The 22,361-nt window shown below is 44.4% G+C and overlaps 1 protein-coding gene across 6 annotated transcripts in view; it reads right to left on the bottom strand.

Moving 5' to 3' along the window:
- Positions 1-170: 170 nt before the first annotated feature.
- The window catches only part of LOC131697766 (butyrophilin subfamily 2 member A2-like), a 52,703-nt gene continuing 30,512 nt past the window's right edge, over positions 171-22,361 (bottom strand). For all 6 annotated transcript variants that reach the window (XM_058988977.1, XM_058988974.1, XM_058988972.1 and 3 more), the window contains 4 exons: positions 21,041-21,070; positions 20,922-20,948; positions 18,878-19,453; positions 171-1,381 (listed from right to left, as the gene is read on the bottom strand). In XM_058988977.1, the coding sequence (XP_058844960.1) occupies positions 837-1,381; positions 18,878-19,453; positions 20,922-20,948; positions 21,041-21,070 (1,178 nt within the window). In that variant the 3' untranslated portion in view covers positions 171-836. The remainder of the gene's footprint in view (positions 1,382-18,877; positions 19,454-20,921; positions 20,949-21,040; positions 21,071-22,361) is intronic.

The following is a 22,361-nucleotide window of genomic DNA, read 5'->3' as shown; positions in this document are numbered from 1 at the left end:
CTGAATTTTACATTCCAAAAGGTGCTTTTTACAAATGAAAAAAATAAACTGAAGATGTCTGTCTGTAAGCCTTTCTTCCAGAGCGTTTGAAGTCATGTGGTGCTTTAAATAAAAATCTACACTTTTGGAAAATTAAAATGTGTGTAATGCATTCATCTATTGTCTAGAAAGTCTTTTATCATTGTTTATTTATTAGCAGACGCCCTTATCCAGGGTGACTTACAGTTGTTACAAAATATCACAGTACAAAATTAGAGGGGGCATGGAGGACAGAGGGAGAGGGAGCAGAAAGGGAGAGTAGAGAAGGAGATGGAGGAGAGGGAGAGAAGAGAGGGAGAGGAGAGAGGGGAGAGTAGAGACGGCAGGGAGGAGAGACGGAGAGGAGAGAGTAGGGAGAGGGAGGGACAGGAGAGAGTGCAGGGAGGAGAGGAGGGAGGGAGGAGAGGGAGATGAGTAGAGCAGGCAGGATGGAGAGGGAGAGTAGAGAGGATGGAGGAGAGAGGGAGAGAAGAGAGGGCAGGGAGGAGAGGGAGAGTGGAAAAGGGAGGGGATTAACATATCAGAGGGAAGGGAAAGAGAAAGAGAGAGGAGAGCCATACGGGAGGCAGAGAGGAGAGCAGAATAGGAGAGAAAGAGGGGAAGAGAGAGGCAGACAGGAAGGGAGAGTAGGAAAGGAGGTGTAGAGAAATAAAGAGGAGGGGCTCAGGGTAAGAGGGTGGAAGAGAGAGGATTTCTTCTCATCAGCCCAGAAGAGTGCAGAGAGAGTGTCTGTGAAAGTGAAGAGGAGATTGTCTGAGCTGTTTGAATAGTTTCCTGGTTAAGACAGCAATGTGTGTTTAATCTGCAGCGCTGTCAGGGTCAGGGGACTCCAGCACAAGGTCTGTTTTCTCGTCCCAAGTCCAGAAGAATGGATAGAGTTTCTCACTGGGATTGAACTCCATGTCAGTGAAAGTGTAGATGTGAGATCTGGTCTCCACATTGTAAAAGGAGAGCTGCCCTTCCTCATAATCCAGATACACCCCCAGCTTCTGGGGCTTCAGGCTCAGGGGGAGGATGGTCTGGGGGTCAGTGAGAGCAGTGAACACATATCCACTCCACTCCACAGTCCAGTAACCCTGCTGGGGGGTCATGCTGAACTTCCCGTTCCTCTCGGCAGACTCTCTGCTGACTCCTAATCTCCAGTCTGTATTCCCCCCCACCAACACCTGCCAGTAGCGTCTCCCCGAGGTGAAGCCCTCCATGCCCAGCACACAGCGCCTGCCATCAAATCTCTTTGGATTGTTAGGGAGACGCTGCCGTGTCTTTCCCCATCTCACTCGTTTCCCCTCCGCAGCCAGGATGAGCTCGGGGTACACTGTATCAGGGTCCAGAGTCACATCAACTGTGGAGCAAAGAGGAGACATTATTATTATTATTATTATTATTATTATTATTATTATCACTAGTAATAAATGTATTATTATTAGTAATAGTAGTAGTATTTATATTATTAGAAGTAGAATTATGGAAGGAAGGGTATGAAGGACAGAGGGTATGAGTGAGGGAGGGTATGAAGAAGGGAAGTTATGAAGGAGGGAGTGTATGAAGGAGAGTATGAATGAGGGAGGGTATGAAGTATGAAGGTGTGAAGATCAGTTCAATGAATCTTAAAATAATAATATTTACTAGATATAAATATTAACTAAACCCAAGATCACCATGTAAAGTCACTTGACAGGCTGAACTCAAGTGGCAATTGGAAAATTCAGTTTTTGAATTTCGAATTGTAGCAGTTTTCGGTTGTCATGGAAACCGCAGTGAACGCAATGAGCCGTGAGACACACCAGGGGTTCCGCACTCCTTGGGAATATGTCAAATTAAAAACATTTGATATGTTTAAACCTGTAACACTATAAATAAACCTAATCTAAACTGTCCTTTATTCATTTGAATAAATATTGTGAAAGATGGAAATCACATAGAATATGCACTGAGTGAAATTAATTTTTGGAAATAATATAAATTGCAAAAACTAAAACTAAAACAGACTTTTTTGTCAAACCTTTAACCCTTTGGGGTCCATTGTCGGACCTGGTCCAACATTGCAATTATTCCTATCAGGTCCATTGTCAGACCCTGTCTGACATCATTATAGAAATGCAAAAAACGTGTTTTAGTCGTTTTTTCTCCGGAAAAAGCTGAGAAAACCATTCAATGGCCGAGTGGGAACGATAGGAGCCGAGACAAGCCGAAAAAATACAAAACACAAAAAAAGGCGTATCCCATGAATAGTCATACATGGCCCTGGTATCAGATAACGGGGCGGTCATAAGTGAACAAGCTGGCAGAGAACATGGACATTTGCAGAGCTTTTTTGAGAAGTTATAGTAATAAAATAATGACTTGGATCGCATTATTGAGGAGTTTGGTGATAAAACGAGTGATCAGGAGATGATTGATCGGTATGTACGACTATTATTATTATTATTATTTATTTCTTACATAGGTGAAAGCTATAGCGAACGAAAGGGTGGGGCGGGGCTGGAGATGCCTAGTGAGTGCTTTGTTGTTATGCATGTCCTTTTAAACCCGTTAGACTGGAAAAAAATACTTTTAAAAATAAATTAGGCCTGGCGTGCCGGACACGCACTTAATAAATGGACCGCAAAGGGTTAAATTAGGTACCTTTGTATGATTGAACATTTTAGAAATTCAGTCATTTTTCTTGGTCAACAAACAAGAAAGAAGTGCATGTCTCTTATTATTCCCATTCATAAATACCTGAACAGGAATCACTTTGAGTAAAACCAGTACAACGTGCACAAAAACATAACTCTTAAATCCTAATTTCTAAACACTGTGTAACTGAAACGTCCAGCCGTTACCTCTCACACTGAACTGTAACGCACAAAAAAGAGGAATGCGCACAAGAGAAGGAAACGAGAGCCTTGCAGAAGTTACTTTTTTTGCCGCTATTCTGTCCAACGAAATACAACTTGCAAAATCACATTCAGTTGGCTTGCAACCCCCCCCCCAAAAAAGCTACAGCATCGAAGGACAACGCAGCTCTCGGGCAGCTTACAGGCAAGCCCGCAGGCGCCTGGCCAGACTACAGAGGTCGCTAGTGCGCGATGGGCCGAGGACACCCTGGCTGACCAACCCCCCCCCCCGGGCAATACTTGGCCAATTGTGCACCGCCCCTTGGGAGCTCCAGTCCACGGTCTAGGAATAGCCTGGACTCGAACCGGCAACATCCAGGCTAGAACGCATCCTGCATTCCACGCAGAGCACCTTTACTGGATGCGCCACTCAGGAGCCCCTCAGCACCTCAATATTTAATCATAAACGAACAGGTTTAATCACCAATCCTACCAGGATTCCCCAATTCTGCGATCACAGAAATGATTACAGAATTCACAATTCTGCACAGACATTTGCAGAAATTGTCTCGCATAGGAAACCGTTTTATTATTATTATTATTATTTATAATATTATTATTAATAATAATAATAATAATAATAATAATAATAATAATAATAATAATAATAATAATAATAATAATAATAATAATAAACCAGAAATGCAGGCATGTTGATTTGCTGTAGTTTATTTTGGTGCCCGCAGCAGCACCCGACAGCTTCCGTCTAAACTACAGGATGAATCGTGAACACAGAATATAACTGCGCATGTCTGTGCTGAATAGTACCCCAAAACCATTAAGACGTGCCTCGTACCAGCTCCCCCCCACCCCGGGGAAAAAAGTGAGGATAATTAAGACAATAGGATACCATCTGAATTACTGGCACCGCACATCGGCAGCTACAGTGACACAAATGTGTAACATATGCAAATATAAACATGAAGGATATTATCATTGTTAAAAAATAAATAAATTAATCAAAACTTCCGAGCCGCTCCGGGTCTCTGAGTGTGCGTGGGCCCGTGTGCAGCTGCACCTGCTGCACCTGCTATTGATCCGCCCCTGACCATAACACTGCCCTACATCCCGCCTACAAGAAGGTAATCTGTTAGCTCTGATTTGTGAATTTCTGCTTTGATTGACAGTCCGCCAATACTGCCTCGCTACACTTTGTTTTTCTACAGTTTTAGCTGCCGCCGGCCCGTGCCTTTCACTATTAATAGAAAAAAAATTACACACAACGTCATTGCTCCCGTGTCCCACCCGGGACTGTGTCGCAGCGCACCTTCACACTGCTGTTCAGTGGACACAGGCGCACAGAGGAGTGGTGTGGATTTGTTTTGAGAATGGATTCCAAGGTCGTACTGTCCGAAATGATAAAGTCTACCAAAAGATTTCACAGGAATACCGAAATATCTGTTAAGGAGTAGTTTATAAAGTAACCACAAAATAATATGCGCAATTACTGATCACTTTATTCATTAGAAACAATGGTAATGCTTTATTTTGCATGGCATAAAATTAATATTACATTGATATTAAATGAATGTTAAATTGCATATTAAATTTACGTTCAATTATTCCTTGTTACTTTCCATTGACATTCAAGTCAGATTAACTGTATTTTCAATAAGGGGAAATTATTACATGTTAACCTTTAGGTGTAATTCGGTGGACGCTGTAGAGGGCGCTCCCTCGCTCGCTGAGCTTCCCATTTTTATGTTTGCATTCGGCTTCTCTAGCCAAGGTAGCTTGCATGTCAATCTCTCCTTCTTTTTTATTTATACACCCAGCACTGCTTCGGCCCTTTGTCTGTTTGTTTTTTCGATGCATCTCAGACTTGGCGTGGTATACCTTGGTAGCTCGTTTTACCTTATCCAAATCTTTTTCGCGACTTGTGCATTTAAACCTTTGTTTTTGATTCTGTGTTTATTATTTAAAAAAAAAAAATCTTCTTGTTTGTTGGTGAGAGCTGTTTAAGCTCAGGAATCCAGGAGGACCCGCTAGCATGGCGACCAATTTCGAGTTTTCCTCGGAGGAAAGCGATGAATTCCCACTTGGGCAAGTACAGAGGTCAGCCCGCCCCTCCCTCCTCCACCGTCTTCAGCCTGAGCCTGAGCGCTCTCCCAAGCAGAGCCCTGCCATTCAGCGCACAAGGCAGGCAGTCACACAGCCCCAGATCAGGACTCTCTTTTACAAAGACTGGACCCAGCCTAGGCTGCTCAAGGTGCTTTTTGATCAGGATATTCCCATTCCTACCGGAGACGATCGGGAGGAACTGTTTCGGTTGTACTGCGGTACTACGTCAGCCACTCCTGTTTTCCCACCAGTCAAAAGGAAGAGAAATGCTTCTCAGAGCCAACACCCTGGCCTCTCGATTACAGTGCCGATCCCTCCTCAGCTTCAGGCCCTCGACCTGCCTGCTTCTTCGGACCCACCTCGCCAGGTTAGACATCAAAGCCAGACCAATGCCTCTGTTTCTCCTGCTCACAGCACGCACCTTCCTCCTCAAGCAGCGTCTGACCCGGACACCTTCAGGATCTCTATTATGCAGGACATGAAGGACCTTCTAGAGCCTATCACCGATTCCATTAGGGACATGAATGCCCGTCTCGGTTCCTTGGAGGCCTGCTCTTCACCAGCCCCTCTTCCCGTCCTTACTTCCTCCTTTGTCATCGAGGTCATCGATCCTACTCCTTCCTTCACCCTGTCTTCTGCTGCTCCTGTCGACCCACAACAGTCGTTCGGATCCAGGCGCATCACCATTTCTCCTGCCTTACGCAAACAGATTATTGAAGATAAGGATGTTAATCTTGTCCTCGTTCTTATAGCCACTTCTGAATTAATTGATTAACGTACAGTCAGCTGTGGTGATGTATCAGTGACACTCAAATCTACTGATCTACGTTTGCTAAAAAACTTAACTATAGGGGAATTTGTGTTAGCTTTTTCTGACTACAGAGAAGTACTATGTGGCACCTTTCCTCACCGCCGAGAGGAGTTGGATCATTATCTGGCATACATAATTGAGCTGGCTGTCCGTTACGGTCGTACAATGTTCTATCAATATCACAAGAGTTTTTCTGCAAAAGCTGCTGCTGTCCTGGGAACAGAGAACGTTGTTGTCAACTGGGCAAAACCAGACATAGATCTGTTTCACAGGATTTTCAGGGGATTGAGAGCCTATGCTTGTGGGGTTTGTGCATCAACAAGTCATGCTACCCACCTTTGTCCGAAAGCCGCGGCCGCCGGAACTGCTATTTCATCAAGGTTTCCTAGGACCTCTTCCAGCTTCAGTCAGGCATTAATGTCTGCCCGTCCTATCCATGCTTCAGCCCCTCCAGACACCTCCTCATCTTTAGACACGCTTGGTCGCCCTATCAGATTCGCAGGGGGCCGTCAAATCTGTAATAATTTCAAAGACTCGCAAGAACAATACCTGCAGTTTCCTTCAAACTTGTTCTTTTTGCGGCGGCGCACACTCGAAATCTATCTGCCCTTCAAAGCACGGCAAATGACATTCAGCCCTGACTGTCTCTTCTCCTGTGAACATCCCTGCTTTAACCGAAGCACTCAGCCCACACCCTCCACCGGGTTATCTAGTCTCCCTTCTTCTCTCCCCTGCCTCAACCTCCGTTCAGCTATTTCAGGCCCGGAAGCGGTCACCTCTCTTATTAAAGCCAAACTGGAAAGGATTTATGGTTGGCCCAATCCCGGCCCCGCCATTCCCAGTCTTTAGGATTAATCCAATTGGCATCGCCGCTTGGAAAATATCTGAAAAGAAACATCTAATCATAGACCTCTCCGCTCCCAGAGGACAACCCTCCAGCAGTATCAATTCTCTAATTCCGCTGAATCAATTCTCTCTTCATTATGTCACACTCACAGATGCTATCAAGTTCATCAAGATTGCTGGTCACGGAGCCTGGCTTTCGAAGGCGGACATTACAGATGCCTTCAAAGTTATGCCGATTCACCCGTCCCTCCGCCATCTTTTTGGAATTTCATGGCAGGGCTCATTCTTCTTCTCCACTCAGCTCACTTTCAGATGCCGCAGCAGCCCAGAAATCTTCGATTCACTTTCCGAAGCATTGTGCTGGATCCTTCTTAATTCTTACCATGTCCCATTCCTGCTCCATCTGCTTGACAACTTTCTCCTGATATCTCCTGTTTCTCATCCTCCGGCTCAAAGTATTCACCATCTCAAATCCGTTTACTACCCTGGCATCCCCCTCTCTGCTGAGAAAACTGTTGGCCCCACCACCTGCCTCGAGTTCTTACTCTCGACACTGTCAAGTTTGAGACCTGCCTTCCTCTATCTAAACTCACTCGGATTCGCCAGCTGATTTCTTCCTTCCAGAGCTCAAGGTCCATTTCAAAGCATAACCTTCTCTCTCTTCTGGGTCATTTCAATTATGCAATTCGCATCATCTCGCAAGGTCGTACTTTCATCTCCCGTCTGCTCGCTCTTTCTACCACTACGAAGTCTCTCGATGCCTCCATCATCATCCCAGACGAAGCTAGGAAAGACACTGATATGTGGTTCATCCTCCTTAACCACTGGAACGGACTTTCTCTGTTTTACGATGACGCCATATCAGCGCCGGACATGCACCTGTTTACAGACATCTCTCACACAGGATTCAGAGGATTCTTTGGATCACAATGGTTTTCAAGTCCCTGGCCCCAGGAAATTCGTTCCCTGTCTCCTCAATTGAAATCTTCCCCCCTTCTGGAACTTTATTCCATCGTAGTCACCACCCTGCTCTGGAACCACCTATGGCCCAGAAAATCAATTGTATTCTTCAGCGACAACACCTCTACAGTTCATATAGTGAATAAAGGGCGTTCATCATCCCCCTTAATCATGCAGCTTCGTCGCCTGGTCTGGATCTCTGTGTCCAATAAAGTCATTATTGAGGACCGCCACATCCCCGGGTCCCTTAACCCTTTGCAGTCCATTTATTGTGTGGCTGTCAGGCTGGTCAGGTCCAATTAATTTTTATGAACAAAAAAAAATTTCAGACTATGTGCAGTTTAAATTGAAATAAAGTGACTTTATTTGCTTAAAACAAGGAACAAAGCAGTGTAAGTCCAAAGGGTACCCTAGACACCAGCAGCAAAATTTTGAACAAAAAACATGTTTTTATTATTTGTTATATATATATATATATATATATATATATATATATATATATATATATATATATATATATATATATATATTGTAACATAGCGGGTTATGAGAAACAGCAGGGAGGGGGTTAAAACCTCCCTGCTAGAGAAATGCACTGTCTTGATTTGTGTTGATTTAATTGTTTTATTATTAATTATCATCCGCACCTGGGCGTTATTGGAAATTAGGCCCAGGTGCGGAGTTTAAAAAGAGAGCAAGCAGTCTGCTCGAGGCTGCTGAATGGGATGAGGCAGAAAGGAGTGCTCTGCTTCCTGGCAGTCCCGAGAAAAAGGGTACAGTGCAAACCCGTGTGGTGAAGTTTTTGGAACAGGGAAACGGCTTAGCCGTCCTGTGATAGTTAGGTTCCTGCGTGTGTAGTTAAGGCTCAGAAGAGCTAGGTGTTTATTTTGTGTATTTTGTTTTACGTTCGTGTTTATTAAAAAAATAGCGCAACCGCGCTGAAAAATCCATTTCTCGTATCTGGGTCGCATTCTTAAAGGGGCAACGAACCCGAGTGGGTCTAATCCTTTTACATTTGGTGGCAGAGAGTGTGGGCGCCCCTAAGACCCAGAGAAGATGGATTTATGGGACTTGATCGAGCAGATCAATAGAAATGCTGTTGCTCAGAGAGAGCAGCTGGAGAGATGGAAGCAGAGCACTCCTTTCTGCCTCATCCCATTCAGCAGCCTCGAGCAGACTGCTTGCTCTCTTTTTAAACTCCGCACCTGGGCCTAATTTCCAATAACGCCCAGGTGCGGATGATAATTAATAATAAAACAATTAAATCAACACAAATCAAGACAGTGCATTTCTCTAGCAGGGAGGTTTTAACCCCCTCCCTGCTGTTTCTCATAACCCGCTATGTTACAATATATATATATATATATATATATATATATATATATATATATATATATATATATATATATATATATATATATATATATACACACACACACACACACACACACACACATACATATTATATATATCAGGCGAACATTGAAAAAAAGTAACAATTTCACAAAATGTTTGTTTCTGCTTGATTATAGTACCTTTAGAATAATCAGACAGGTACAACACTTTTACAAATCAATTACACACTATTGCCAAACAAAAAAACTAAAAAAAAAAAACTAAAAACAATTTTTCAACAATTTTATAACTATTTATATCAGATGAGGTCTGCAAACAAAAAAAGGCATTTACACTGACAGAAATTATCTGTATGTGTCCATGGTATGGTACCTTTCAAAGCAGTCACCTGGGTGCAACCCTGGCTGCCTTGAGCAGGTTTTGCAGAACCATACAGTCTCTCTCCTCCCCCCTCTTGTCTTTCTGTCACTGCACAGTCTTTGGTGCTCTTTGATTCATTTTGAAAATGAAATGTGGCTTTTCTTTCAGTCTTTCCTCTCTGCTTGTGGATGATGTACGACCACGTTTTCTTGAGCCAGGGTTTTATGGCGAACAGGTAGCTGTCTTGTCCACCTTCATCAAATTGAACAGGATAGCACTGTTCACAATTGCTACTTCCAGCAGCCAAAAGAACACCTTCCTCCACCACTTCAGAGATTTCCATGTAAAAGCATAGCTGGCACAGTAGTGATCCGCCTGGTCCACTGCACCCATCTTGCTGGTGTAATCGGAGATCACTGAAGGCTTGTCCAGCTCTTGAATTTCTCCTCGCTTGATGGTGCGTTGTACCTTCTCACAGTCACTGCCATGGAAGGTGCTCAACATAGCCGTTTGTCCTTCCATCCTAGCACCATGACATTGTTGTCCTTGCTGAATGAAACTGTCTCATTTTTTCAGTTTGAGGCCTTGCTTCACTGGTACTGGCAATCCTCTTCTATTGGCCATTACTGTTCCAGTAAGATGGATTTTGATTTTGAGCAGTTCCATGGCCAGGTCCTAACCTGTGTAAAATCTGTCTGTAAACAAATGAAAGCCCTGTCCATTTGTTGTCTGAAGCAATGTTTCACACAGGTGAAGAACAATCCTTGATGAAAACGGCATGTCTGGTCTCAGCAGGGAGTCTGTTGTTGGGCTGCCAAAGTAAGGAACAATAGCACAGACATAACCAGCTTCACAGTCAGCTAAAACAAACACACGCATCCCCCACTTGGTAGGCTTCTGAGGATTGTAGCACTTGAAGATAATCCTTCCTTTGAAGCCAACGGTGCTCTCATCAATGCGAATGTCTCTACCTGGGATGAATAGCTCACGGCATTTTGTGTCTATGTAGCTGACCACATTCTTTACCTTTTGTCCTCTGCTAACAAAAGCTGAGGCACCTGGGTGGGGGGTGGGGGCAGGGGAAAGGTGCAGCATCCAAAATATCTGTAAGAAACGCGATCTCTTGAATTCATTTTTGAAAAATGGCATTCTGTCGGTCCATTCCTCAGAGAAATATTCTTTTATGTCTGTTTTTACATTCAGTCCCATGTTCAGCACAACACCAAAAAATGCCTTCATCTCAGGTAATGTAACAGGTTTCCAGGAGTTCCAAATAGAATTGTGACGCCGCAGTCCTGTTAGCTTTACGCTCGCATGTCTATTAGTCTCATTCACAATTTCAGTAAACAAAATATCAGTGAAAAAAGTTGAAAAACTCCAGTGCAGTTCTCAAAGTATTACTACCTTGAAATCCCTTATTTCTCACAGTAAATGGGATTTCTGTGAAAGCATCCGCACTTACAGATGCGCGTCTCCATTCGCCCTCCGGATGTGCGTCTTATTCGTGGTCACTTTCCTCCGATTCCTGAGATTCATCAGAGTCTTCAGTAAGAGAAAAATGTACTTCCTCGTCACTAGATTCTTCAAAATCATCCTCCAAACTGCTTTCATCTGTACTTTCTTCTTGCTCCATCATCTGTGCAAGTTCTTCAGGCTGCATTGCATTTCTCTGTCTCCTTTGCGCCATTATCAAATGGTGTGTCTCTTCTCCGTCTGTTCAATTCGGCTTTGCTCAGCCTGCATATAGTCTATTCGGTTGTCTCCACCTTCTTTCCGATCAAAGACGATTTGGGAACGCCTTGTCTCGGTTTTTTCCAGCTTAAACGCAACACAGGCTGTGTAGATCATGGTTTTCGGCAATGTCGGACAGAGTCCGACAATGGACTGGAATGGAATTTTCGCAATGTTGGACCAGGTCCGACATAGGACCGCAAAGGGTTTGTAACACTGCTGACGCTTTATCTTGCATGCAGGTCCCGAAGTTCCACAGCCTAATTCCAGGAGCAGATCGCAACCACCCGCAACTAGTGCCTTTGTTCAGCCAGCTAATATTCAACTAAACTCCACACTCTCTGGTCTCCTCCAGTCGGCCCGCTGTTTTATGGAGAGCGCTCTAGCCCCATCTACACGCTCAGCTTACTCTACTGCCTGGTCCTCCTTCACCACCTTCTGCACCCAGAATCGGATCGCTCAATCCACCTTTAATCTTCAGCACCTGCTGGCCTCTATCACGTATCTCAGTCTGTCTCTCTTCCTGGCTCCTTCCTCTATCAGGAACTACCTCAGGCATTCAGTATCAGTTCTGCCTTCAGTCCACTCCTTTCCATTCCTGAGGTTCGCCTGATGATTCGAGGCATGGAGAAGAGCCTTCCTCCTTCCTCCACTTCAAGACAGCATATTTCTTCGGACATTCTTCTCCTCATCTCCATTATCTGCCGCGGATGCTTCACTCCTTTCGATGACATCGTTATGGAAGCGCTATGCTTAGCTGCTTTTTTTTGATTCCTACGCTGCTCAGAGTTTCCCAGCTGTAGGATTGCGGCGCTCTGACCTCACCCAAGTCCCTGGGGGGCACTTCATCCTCTTTATCAGATCTTCTAAAACAGATTAACTTCGTCAAGGTCAGTACGTCCAACTCTAACAAATTTACTCTTCTCTCTGTCTAAGTTCTGCTCTAACCAAGTACCTCGCCTACAGGAATTCCTGTCTTCCTACAGATCCTCTTTTCATCGACTTCTCAGAAACAATCATTACGAGACACTGCTTTTACTCTCACCTCAACTCCCTCCTGACTCAGACTGGGCTATCCTCAAAACTCTACTCCTCTCACTCTTTCCGGATTGGAGCAGCCACTTCTGCAGCGCGAGCCAGAGTCAACCAGCACCTGATCAAAAACATGGGGTGCTGGTCTTTTTCAGCAGTCGAGTCTTATATCAGATCCTCCCCTTCAGACGTTGCCGCAGCTCCAAAGTCCTTTGTTAGTATGCCCAAAGTGGGGGCGCCCTCTCCGCCAGGTCCACCAAAGGTTTCCCCCCACTAGGGTGGGTTTTTCCTTTCCACAGCGCGGATGGCCTCCAATCCCTAGTCGTCATTACTAACCACTCCCTGTATTTTCTCTTCTTTACAGCTTCCTCTATGTGTGCGGCTCAGCAGTCTCTTCCCTATCTTCACGGTACGGTGCTGCGGGGAGCTGAGGGTCCTTCTTTTGGGGGGGGGAAGTGATTTTCATTCCCCCAACCAACCGGGTCGGCCTCCTGCCCAAGTCACTGCCATCCCCGGTGGTTCCTCGCTGGGTAGAGGGGACCCCCGGCCACAACTATTCTGTCGCAGCTCATGCGCTAGCCTCACCAAGGCCACAACCTTGCTATCCCATCTACCTTGTTTCTTTTCAGGTCCGAGCACCTTTCTGTCCCTTCTGGCTGGCCGAGTCCTCACCTGCCGAGCCAGGCCCTGCGAAGTGGGGGGGGGGGGGGTTGTCAATATTCGTCTCTCCAACACGGACCCGAGACTCTTTATCCTAACTCTCCACGCTGCCCAGTTGCCAGCCACGCTGCCTGGGGATGCTGCACTGAGTAGTGGCGGATCTATCCCTTTTTTGTCTTTCATAGAGTGTCTTTTATGTTTGTCTTCTCATTCTCCTTGTTCGTCCAGCTGCCTGGTTCCGACCTGGACCGAGAGCTTTGTCCTTATTTGTTCTGTCTCTCATTCTCAATAGCCGCCCAACAGCCAGAGGATGCTGCCTGACCCGGTGAGACGTGAGAGTTCAGAGTGTTTTACGTCGTATGTCTTGTCCAGCTCTTCTTATCTCAAGCTGTCCAGCTTTATGTCTCTAATTCCATGTTACATAAGCACCCCCGTTCCTCAAATTAAACCCCCCTTATTCTGCACTACTCAAGCCCTGTAAGCGACCAGTGAAATATTTTCAATGGTAACAAAACGTAATATAAATGGACGTGACATTACATTTTCAATCGACATTTGGTTACCATGTAGCAAGAAACCAGCTATTGCATAATTATTAAATATTAATTTAACATTAATTTAATATCTCTTGCATATCTATTTAATATTCATTTATGCCACACAATATAATTAATGAAACAGCAGTAGACCTTGCAGTTCATACACTGTAAGGTTTTATTTGTCTCTGTTTTAAATTATCCCTGTCAGCGTTAAACAATTTAAAGGAGAAATACTTTCCAGAAGACAAGTCGCCAAATTCAACACATTGGCGCAGGTCGCTGCAGGTCTGTGACCAAGAACTGCGTCCATTAAGTCATAATATTTAGTTTTTTTTGTGGTCTGACGCTTTTATTGTTATGATCTTTTATTTTTTTTTTAATCCTGTTTTATTATTTTTTATTTTCTCCTACACTGTGAGAAATACTCCCAAACAAGGGACAAAGTCCTTAAAAAAATGATTATTTCCCTCCCACGCTTCCCACAATTGGCTGACCAAGAAAAACTGTCAGTCCCACTGGGAGCGGGACACACAGCCCCACTGGCTGCCCAGTATGTAGCCGCCTGTCACAGCCTGAGGAACACACAGTGAATACTCTGCACGAGGGCGTTACTTTTCTACCACTGCTCTGTGTTACATTCTACACTGAGTGTACACAACATTAGGAACACCTTCCTAATATTGAGTTGCACCCCCTTTTGCCCTCAGAACAGCCTCAATTCATCGGGGCATGGACTCTACAAGATGTCGAAAGCGTTCCACAGGGATGCTGACTCCAATGCTTCCCACAGTTGTGTCAAGTTGGCTGGTAGTGGATCTCTACTCCGAATATCTCGTTCCATTGCATCCCACAGATGCTCAATTGGATTGAGATCTGGTGACTGGGCAGGCCACTGCAGTAAGCTGAATTCACTGTCATGTTCGTGGAACCATTCCTGGACAATCCTAGCCTTGAGGCATGGGGCATTATCCTGCTGAAAAAATCCATTAGCAGATGGATACACTTCTGCCATGAAGGGATGCACCTGATTGGCAATGATGTTCAGATTATTATTATTATTTATTTCTTAGCAGACGCCCTTATCCTGTGGCATTCAAACGTTGCTCCACTTTTATCAAGGGGCCCAATGTGTGCCGTGAAAACACACCCCACACCATCACACCACCACCACCAGCCTGTAATGTTGACATGCGGCATGATGGATGCATGTACTCATGTGGTTTTCTCCATACCCTAGTCCTCCCATCAGCGTGAAACAGCAGGAACCAGGATTCATCAGACCAGGCAATGTTTTTCCAATCCTCCAGTGTCCAGTGTTTTCGTTCCTTAGCCCACTGCAACCGCAGTTTCTTGTGTTTTGCTGAAAGAAGTGGAACTCTGTTAGGTCGTCGGCTGCCATACCCCATTCGTGTCAAGGTACGACGAGTTGTGCATTCTTTTATGGGTCTTTGTCACCAATGTTGTACTGGACTGTCAGTTGACTAACTGTAGCCCGTCTGTTGCTCTGCACAATTAGTGTCAGCCTCCTTTGGCCTCTTTCATCAATGAGCTGTTTTCGACCACTGGCCTGCTGTTGGCTGGATGTCCTTTGGGTGGTGGACCATCCTTGATACACACGGGAAACTGTTGAGCGTGAAAAACCCAGCAGCGTTGCAGTTCTTGACACACTCAAACCGGTGCGCCTGGCACCTACTACCATACCCCGTTCAAAGGCACTTACTGTAAATCTTTTGTCTTGCCCATTTACCCTCTGAATGGCACACATACACAATCCATGTCTCAATTGTGTCAAGGCTTAAAAATCCTTCTTTAACCTGTCTCCCCTTCATCTACACTGATTGAAGTGGATTTAACAGGTTACATCAATAAGGGATCATAGCTTTCACCTGGATTCACCTCATCAGTCTATTTCATGGAAAGAGTAGGTGTTCCTAATGTTTTGTACACTCAGTGTATACACCAGTGGTTATTATTATTATTATTATTATTATTATTATTATTATTAATAATAATAATAATAATAATAATAATATCATACTTGTTGTCATTGTTATTATTGTTGTTATTGAAATATATTGTTCATATAATACGTATTGTAATTGCTTTGGCAATACTGCTGATGTCATGCCAATAAAGCATCTTTGAATTGAATTGAGAAGAGACAGAGGGAGGGAGAGGAGAGACAGGGGAGAGGGAGGGAGAGGATAGAGAGGGGAGAGAAGTGGAGAGAGAGCGGAGAGGGAGAGGAGAGATGGGAGAGGGAGGGAGGGAGGAGAGGGGAGACGGGGCAGACGAGAGAGTAGAGATGGAGGGGAGAGAGGGAGAGGAGAATATGATGGAGGGAGGGAGAGGACAGAGGTAAGGGAGGAGAGAGGGAGACAGTGGAGACGGAGGGTAGGTAGGGAGAGGAGAGAGGTGAAGGAGGGACAGGGAGAGAGAGGGAAAGGGAGAGAGAGAGAAGGAAAGGAGGGTATGATGGCAGGAGGGAGAGAGGAGAGAGAGAGGGAGAGGAAGGGAGAGGAGTGATACAGGAAGGTATGGGGTGGGAGAGGAGAGAGAGGAGGGGAGAGGGAGGAGAGAGGAGGGTATGGGGGAGGGAAAAGGAGAGAGAGGAGAGGGAGGGAGAGGAGAGAGAGGGAAAGGAGGGTATGATGGAGGTAGGGAGGGAGAAGACGGGGAGAGGAGAGAGGGAAGGAGAGAGGGAGAGGAGAGAGGAAGGACTAGTCACATGACCCCCCTCCACTCCTCCACATACACAGGAGAGAAGGGTCGTGTCGTGTGTGAAGTTGTGAGGGGGCTTGATTAGGGCGGGTTTGATAATTTTATTTCGTTTCTTTTCTTTTTTAACGTTATGTATTTCTTCTATCATTATGTATTCTGCTTAGAGATACATGTATAAAAATGTTTTATTCTATGACCCGAGGGACCTTACAATACTTCCTGAAAGTTTTGTTGAAAAATATTGATGTTTGGGCAAATTACAAGACATTGTTTCACCTGAGTGATTCCAATGGCATAATACACATTTATGCTCAGTGTCTTTAGAAGCAATAATGGATACTACTCTCGATTATTTACTCAAAATAAACATGTATAAATAAAATAGTTCACTCCATTATTATCAGCAAAAAGGAAAAAATAATAAATAAATGTAGTTTCTGAAACATGAACCCTTATATCCACTTGTTTGATATTTAGAAATGTTGTAAAAACATATATATTAAAACAAGAGACAAAATAAATGTTCTAATATAACTATAAGTCGAATATATTGAATTCATAGTGTTTCCCAGTTATTTTCTTTGCTGTAAACAAATTCCTGTGTCATGTTTTGTCTCTGCGTGTTGCTATGAAATGTCTCTGATTTTTACAAATGAAATGCATGTCTCAGTGACATCATACGAATAAACAACCAATCAAGCAGTGAAGTTCAACCTCTCCCCTATCCAACGATATGCGTTAACAAGCTGTACTGCAAAGTATGGTGGCCCAGCAAGTCAAAGAAACAAAGTGTGTTTTAATCGTGTTCACCCGATCACTAGCCCAGAATGACACTTCAGTATAATCGTGTCACACCATCAAGTCCTTAAAAGGGGTAATGGCAGTGTCAGGAGACAACAAATAGAGATTTTGAATGTTTAACTAGTCCAGATTGCTGGTTATTACAATTTAACGAATCATCCCGCATTCTCTGTTTATTTCAATATCCTACCACCACATTCCAGCCCTGGGGATTCAAAAGCAAAAAACAAAACTCTTCTTCACTGTATTAGTGCTGTTAAACACGTTAGCTTGACGACACAACAGTATTTATAGAAGGATATAACTGAGGGAACAACATGTTATTTTCAGTAAAATGCTGAAGTAAATGTATTTTTTAAACTTATGTTTAAATGTAACGGCTCTCAAGCATCGACACCTCCTCTCATCCGCGCTCAGGCTGGGAAGCGAAGCATCAGTGAGCTTTCACAATGCCACTCCCCGGAACTACATCCCTCTTCTCTGAGTGGACAGCTAAACCCGAGATCCCTGCTATCACTGGATGCTTCAAGTGTCAATCAAAAGAAATGATTGATATTGATATTATGAACTGGAGTGATTCCACCTATCGCGCTCCATTTTGTTTTATTAAATCTTGAGGCAGCCAATGACAGCGCTAGCAGGGAGGGACTAACCCTCCAGCCTAAAGTGAAATATGGGGACTGGGATTTAGTTATGACCAGTGATAATAAACTTACTTATCCGGAGATCACTGACAGATCCCAGAGACCATGAGACTCGATAGAAAACCAACAGAAAGGCAGGTATGAGTCACAGCCAGATAATATGCACCCTCGCCGCCTGGATGAAAAATGCTTTCCTGTTAGAAATGTACTGACGGTATAGAAGTCCATATTTGTTTTTATTGGTGCGCGTGCGTAGCAGTTATGTGAACCCCTGCCTATCAGCACCCATGACATTTTTATGAACCATTTCAGAATGTTCAATTTAAAACTAAATAGCTGCACAACTAAAATCTCATCATTGTTATTTTTCAGACTCTTCATAGTGTGTAGAATGATTTGCGATCCTAATGAATATCACTACGCTGTATCAGCATCATGCACATCCCTATTTAAAACAGAACATGTGTGAAGAGTCAGGCAGGTACACAGCTGGAAGTGTGACACAATCCTCACACTGTGTGAAGAGTCAGGCAGGTACACATGGAGGTGTGAAACAATCCTCACACTGTGTGAAGAGTCAGGCAGGTACACATGGAGGTGTGAAACAATCCTCACACTGTGTGAAGAGTCAGGCAGGTACACATGGAGGTGTGACACAATCCTCACACTGTGAAGAGTCAGGCAGGTACACATGGAGGTGTGACACAATCCTCACACTGTGTGAAGAGTCAGGCAGGTACACATGGAGGTGTGACACAATCCTCACACTGTGAAGAGTCAGGCAGGTACACATGGAGGTGTGACACAATCCTCACACTGTGTGAAGAGTCAGGCAGGTACACATGGAGGTGTGACACAATCCTCACACTGTGAAGAGTCAGGCAGGTACACATGGAGGTGTGACACAATCCTCACACTGTGTGAAGAGTCAGGCAGGTACACATGGAGGTGTGACACAATCCTCACACTGTGTGAAGAGTCAGGCAGGTACACATGGAGGTGTGACGCAATCCTCACACTGTGTTCTGCCATCGCCTTCATTTCTCAGTTAATTTATGTGAATAAAAATATCAAAACAATCAATATCATGTTGTAAAGATCTCTCTGCAATGCGTTTAGCACAGGAGATAGCAATGGCAAGAGTATGTTTGTTATAAACACTAAAGCGTGTTCTGTAACACTTTAAACTTGTACATTGCTGTTATTGTAACAACTACAGACTTTTTATTACGCCATGAACTTATCAATACTATAAAATAATAAAACCTGCATGACCCATGTTGTTATTATTATGAAAAACAATGGTTAGTTGTGTGTTTGTTGAAAACACTAAAGGGTGTTCTGTAACACTTCAAACCAGATAGGAGTTACAGAAATGAATAATAAATCAACAAGTATATCAGCCTCTAGCAAACAATTAGTAAAGTGAACCAGTACCTGATGAAGCAATAATCCCTTTCCAGACTAGAAGAAAGAAAGAGCTGTCATTCATCTTTCCTGGGGACACCAGCACAAGGTCTTTGTATTCCGACGTCCAGAAGAATGGATGGAGTTTCTCATTGGGATTGAACTCCATGTCAGTGAAAGTGTAGATGTGAGATTTGGTCTCCACATTGTAAAAGGAGAGCTGCCCTTCCTCATAATCCAGATACATCCCCAGTTTCTGGGACTTCAGGCACCAGGGGAGGGGGGTCTGGGGGTCAGTGAGAGCAGTGAACTCATCTTTATCTCCATCCCACCCCAGAGTCCAGTAACCCTGTTGGGGGTTCATGCTGAACTCCTCCTTCCTCGGGGCAGACTGTCTGCTGACTCCTAATCTCCAGAATGTATTCTCTCCCAACCCCAGCTCCCAGTAGTGTCTCCCTGAGGTGAAGCCCTCCCTACCCAGCACACAGCGCCTGTAATCAAATCTCTGAGAATTATGATCCTGCCTTTTCCTTCTCCCTTGTTTCTTATTCACAGGCAGGGTGAGCTGGGGGTGTGCTGTATCGAGGTCCAGAGTCAAACTTTCAACTGTAGAAGAGATGAGACAATAATAATATTAATAATAATAATAATAATAATAATAATATTAATAATAATAATAATCCATCCATTAACTGTAACCACTTAATCCTATAGAGAGTTGTGGTGAGCCGGAGCCTAACCCGACAGACACGGGCGCAAGGCAGGACTACACCCTGGATGGGCATCCAGTCCATCGCAGGGCAACTAAGGGACAATTTAGAGATGCCAATCCACCTAGCCAGCATGTCTTTGGACTTTGGGAGGAAACCGGAGTACCCGGAGCAAACCCACGCGAACACGGGGAGAACATGCAAACTCCACACAGACAGACCCGAGGACGGAATCGAACCCAGGACCCTGGAGCTGTGAGGCAGCAGCGCTAACCACCGTGCCACCAATAATAATAATAATAATAATAATAATAATAATAAAACAGTTTCCTATGCGAGACAACTTCTGCAGATGTCATTTCTGTGATCGCAGAATTGGGGAATCCTGGTAGGATTGGTGATTAAACCTGTTCGTTTATGATTAAAAATTGAGGTGCTGAGGGGCTCCCGAGTAGCGCATCCGATAAAGGCGCTCTGCGTGGAATGCAGGATGCGTTCTAGCCTGGACGTCGCCGGTTCGAGTCCAGGCTATTCCACAGCCGACCGTGGACTGGAGCTCCCAAGGGGCGCCGCACAATTGGCCAAGTATCGCCCGGGGGGGGGGGGGGGGGGGGGGTGAGGGTTTAGGTCAGCCAGTGAGTATTTATAGTGTGTTCTCGGTATCAATTATATGGCCAGAGGTAAAAAAAAAGCAAAGTGGCAGCAAAGGGTTAATTGTTACTGGACTCCAGCAAAGAAACTCAAAGAATTATTATTATTATTATTATTTATTTCTTAGCAGACGCTCTTATCCAGGGCGACTTACAATTGTTACAAGTTATCACATTATTCATTATTTCACATTATACAGATATCACATTATTACAGCTGTTTACCAAAAATTAAGACAGTTTACTCAAAGTGTTCTGTCTCTATACAGTAGAAATCTCATGACTCAGTGTGGCATTCATATGAGGTCAATGTCATGGTCACCAGCACCTTTAACATGCAGGGTTTACATGAACCTGCTAACATGAAGTCACTTTTTATTATAGCAGATTTATTTTTTAGCAGATTTATTTTTTAGCAGATGCCCTTATCCAGGGCAACTTACAATTGTTACAAGATATCACATATTTTGACATACAATCACCCATTTATACAGTTGGGTTTTTACTGGAGCAATCTAGGTACAGTACCTTGCTCAAGGGTACAGCAGCAGTGTCCCCCACCTGGGTTTGAACCCATAACCCTCCGGTCAAGAGTCCAGAGCCCTAACCACTACTCCACACTGCTTTACCGATGTAAACACAGTGAGTGAGACGGGGCTCCTCGCTGTTCTTTTACCCTCCACTGTGAAAGGAATCCATTGAAGAGACACATACCTGCTGAGCTGAGGATCCACTTCCATTCTAGAACACAGAAATAAAGAGAACATTATTTTACAATCACTTCTCCTGTACTTTCTACAGTTCAGAAGATGTGTAGCACACACTCTACATACCTGATTTAAGGACCTTTCGCTTCACAGACTCTGTGAAAAGAAGAGAGCTGGATTACATTCTGCACACTGAGGTGTAAAATCTATTGCGCACTATTGTGGAGAGCTGCATGTAAATACAGTAGGGTTGCCAGGTGTGACACAAAGTATTGTTCACCACAATTCCCTTTTAAATAACATTTGTCACAAGGTCTGTGTCACAAAAAATCAAGAGCAACAATGCAGCCGCTCATACAAGAGGCAGGCTTGTTCTGACAGCCCCCACCTCCCCGATAGCCAGCACACATCTCACCAGAGAAATGAACTCCTCTGTCAGCTTGGCTTATTCTGACAGCCCCCCACCTCCAAGATAGCCAGCACGCATCTCTCCAGAGAAATGAACTCCTGTCAGCTTGGCTTGTTCTGACAGCACCCCACCTCCCCGATAGCCAGCACACATCCCTCCAGAGAAATGAACTCCTCTGTTAGCTTGGCTTATTCTGACAGCCCCCCACCTATCCGATAGCCAGCACACATCTCTCCAGAGAAATGAACTCCTCTGTCAGCTTGGCTTATTCTGACAGCCCCCCACCTCCAAGATAGCAAGCACACATCTCTCCAGAGAAATGAACACTGTCAGCTTGGCTTGTTCTGACAGTCCCCCACCTCCCCGATAGCCAGCACACATCTCTCCAGTGAAATGAACTCCTCTGTCAGAGCCCTATGGAGTTCAGTGATATCCTCCTCCAGCTCTCTCATCGCCTCGCTAGTGCTCTTTGTAGCATTCAGTGTACTGTTGACAAAACAGTCAGGTCTGAACTTTACTCACGTCCCACCATTGCCTTATTGATAAAAAAAAAGCCCCTTTCTGTCTAAAAGTTTAGTATAAAATGCCAAGGAAGAATAAACACATTCAGTAGGGATAATCATTTTCAAACTGACCAAACTATGATCAGACAGACCTGTGGGATGAATAGTACATTTAGAAAAATGATTTAAATGATGCTTAAAGACATAAAATGTATCTAGTCGAGCTAAATCTATATTCCCATGGCTCCCCTTTGCCCAGGTATAGTGCTTAACACCAGCATTTATTACTCTCCACACATCCTCCATATCATGCGCTGTTAACAGATGCGTGTCTTTTTCTGATAACAAGCTGAAACTTGGAGCAGCTGATTCAAATTCCGCGCCGTTCTGAGACACGGGGGAGGGGCGGAACACAGAGACAAACAAAAGGCAGCCAAAGTTCAGAGCGACAGCGTGGAAGAAGTACAGTCATGGACAAGTACAGCGCAGTTAGAAGCAGTTTGAAAGCAGGTTGACAGCTGCAGAAGCTTAAAAT

This window comes from Acipenser ruthenus, chromosome 16 (genome assembly GCF_902713425.1).
Source record: "Acipenser ruthenus chromosome 16, fAciRut3.2 maternal haplotype, whole genome shotgun sequence".
NCBI lineage: Eukaryota > Metazoa > Chordata > Actinopteri > Acipenseriformes > Acipenseridae > Acipenser > Acipenser ruthenus.
This window is presented reverse-complemented; position numbering and strand designations above follow the sequence as displayed.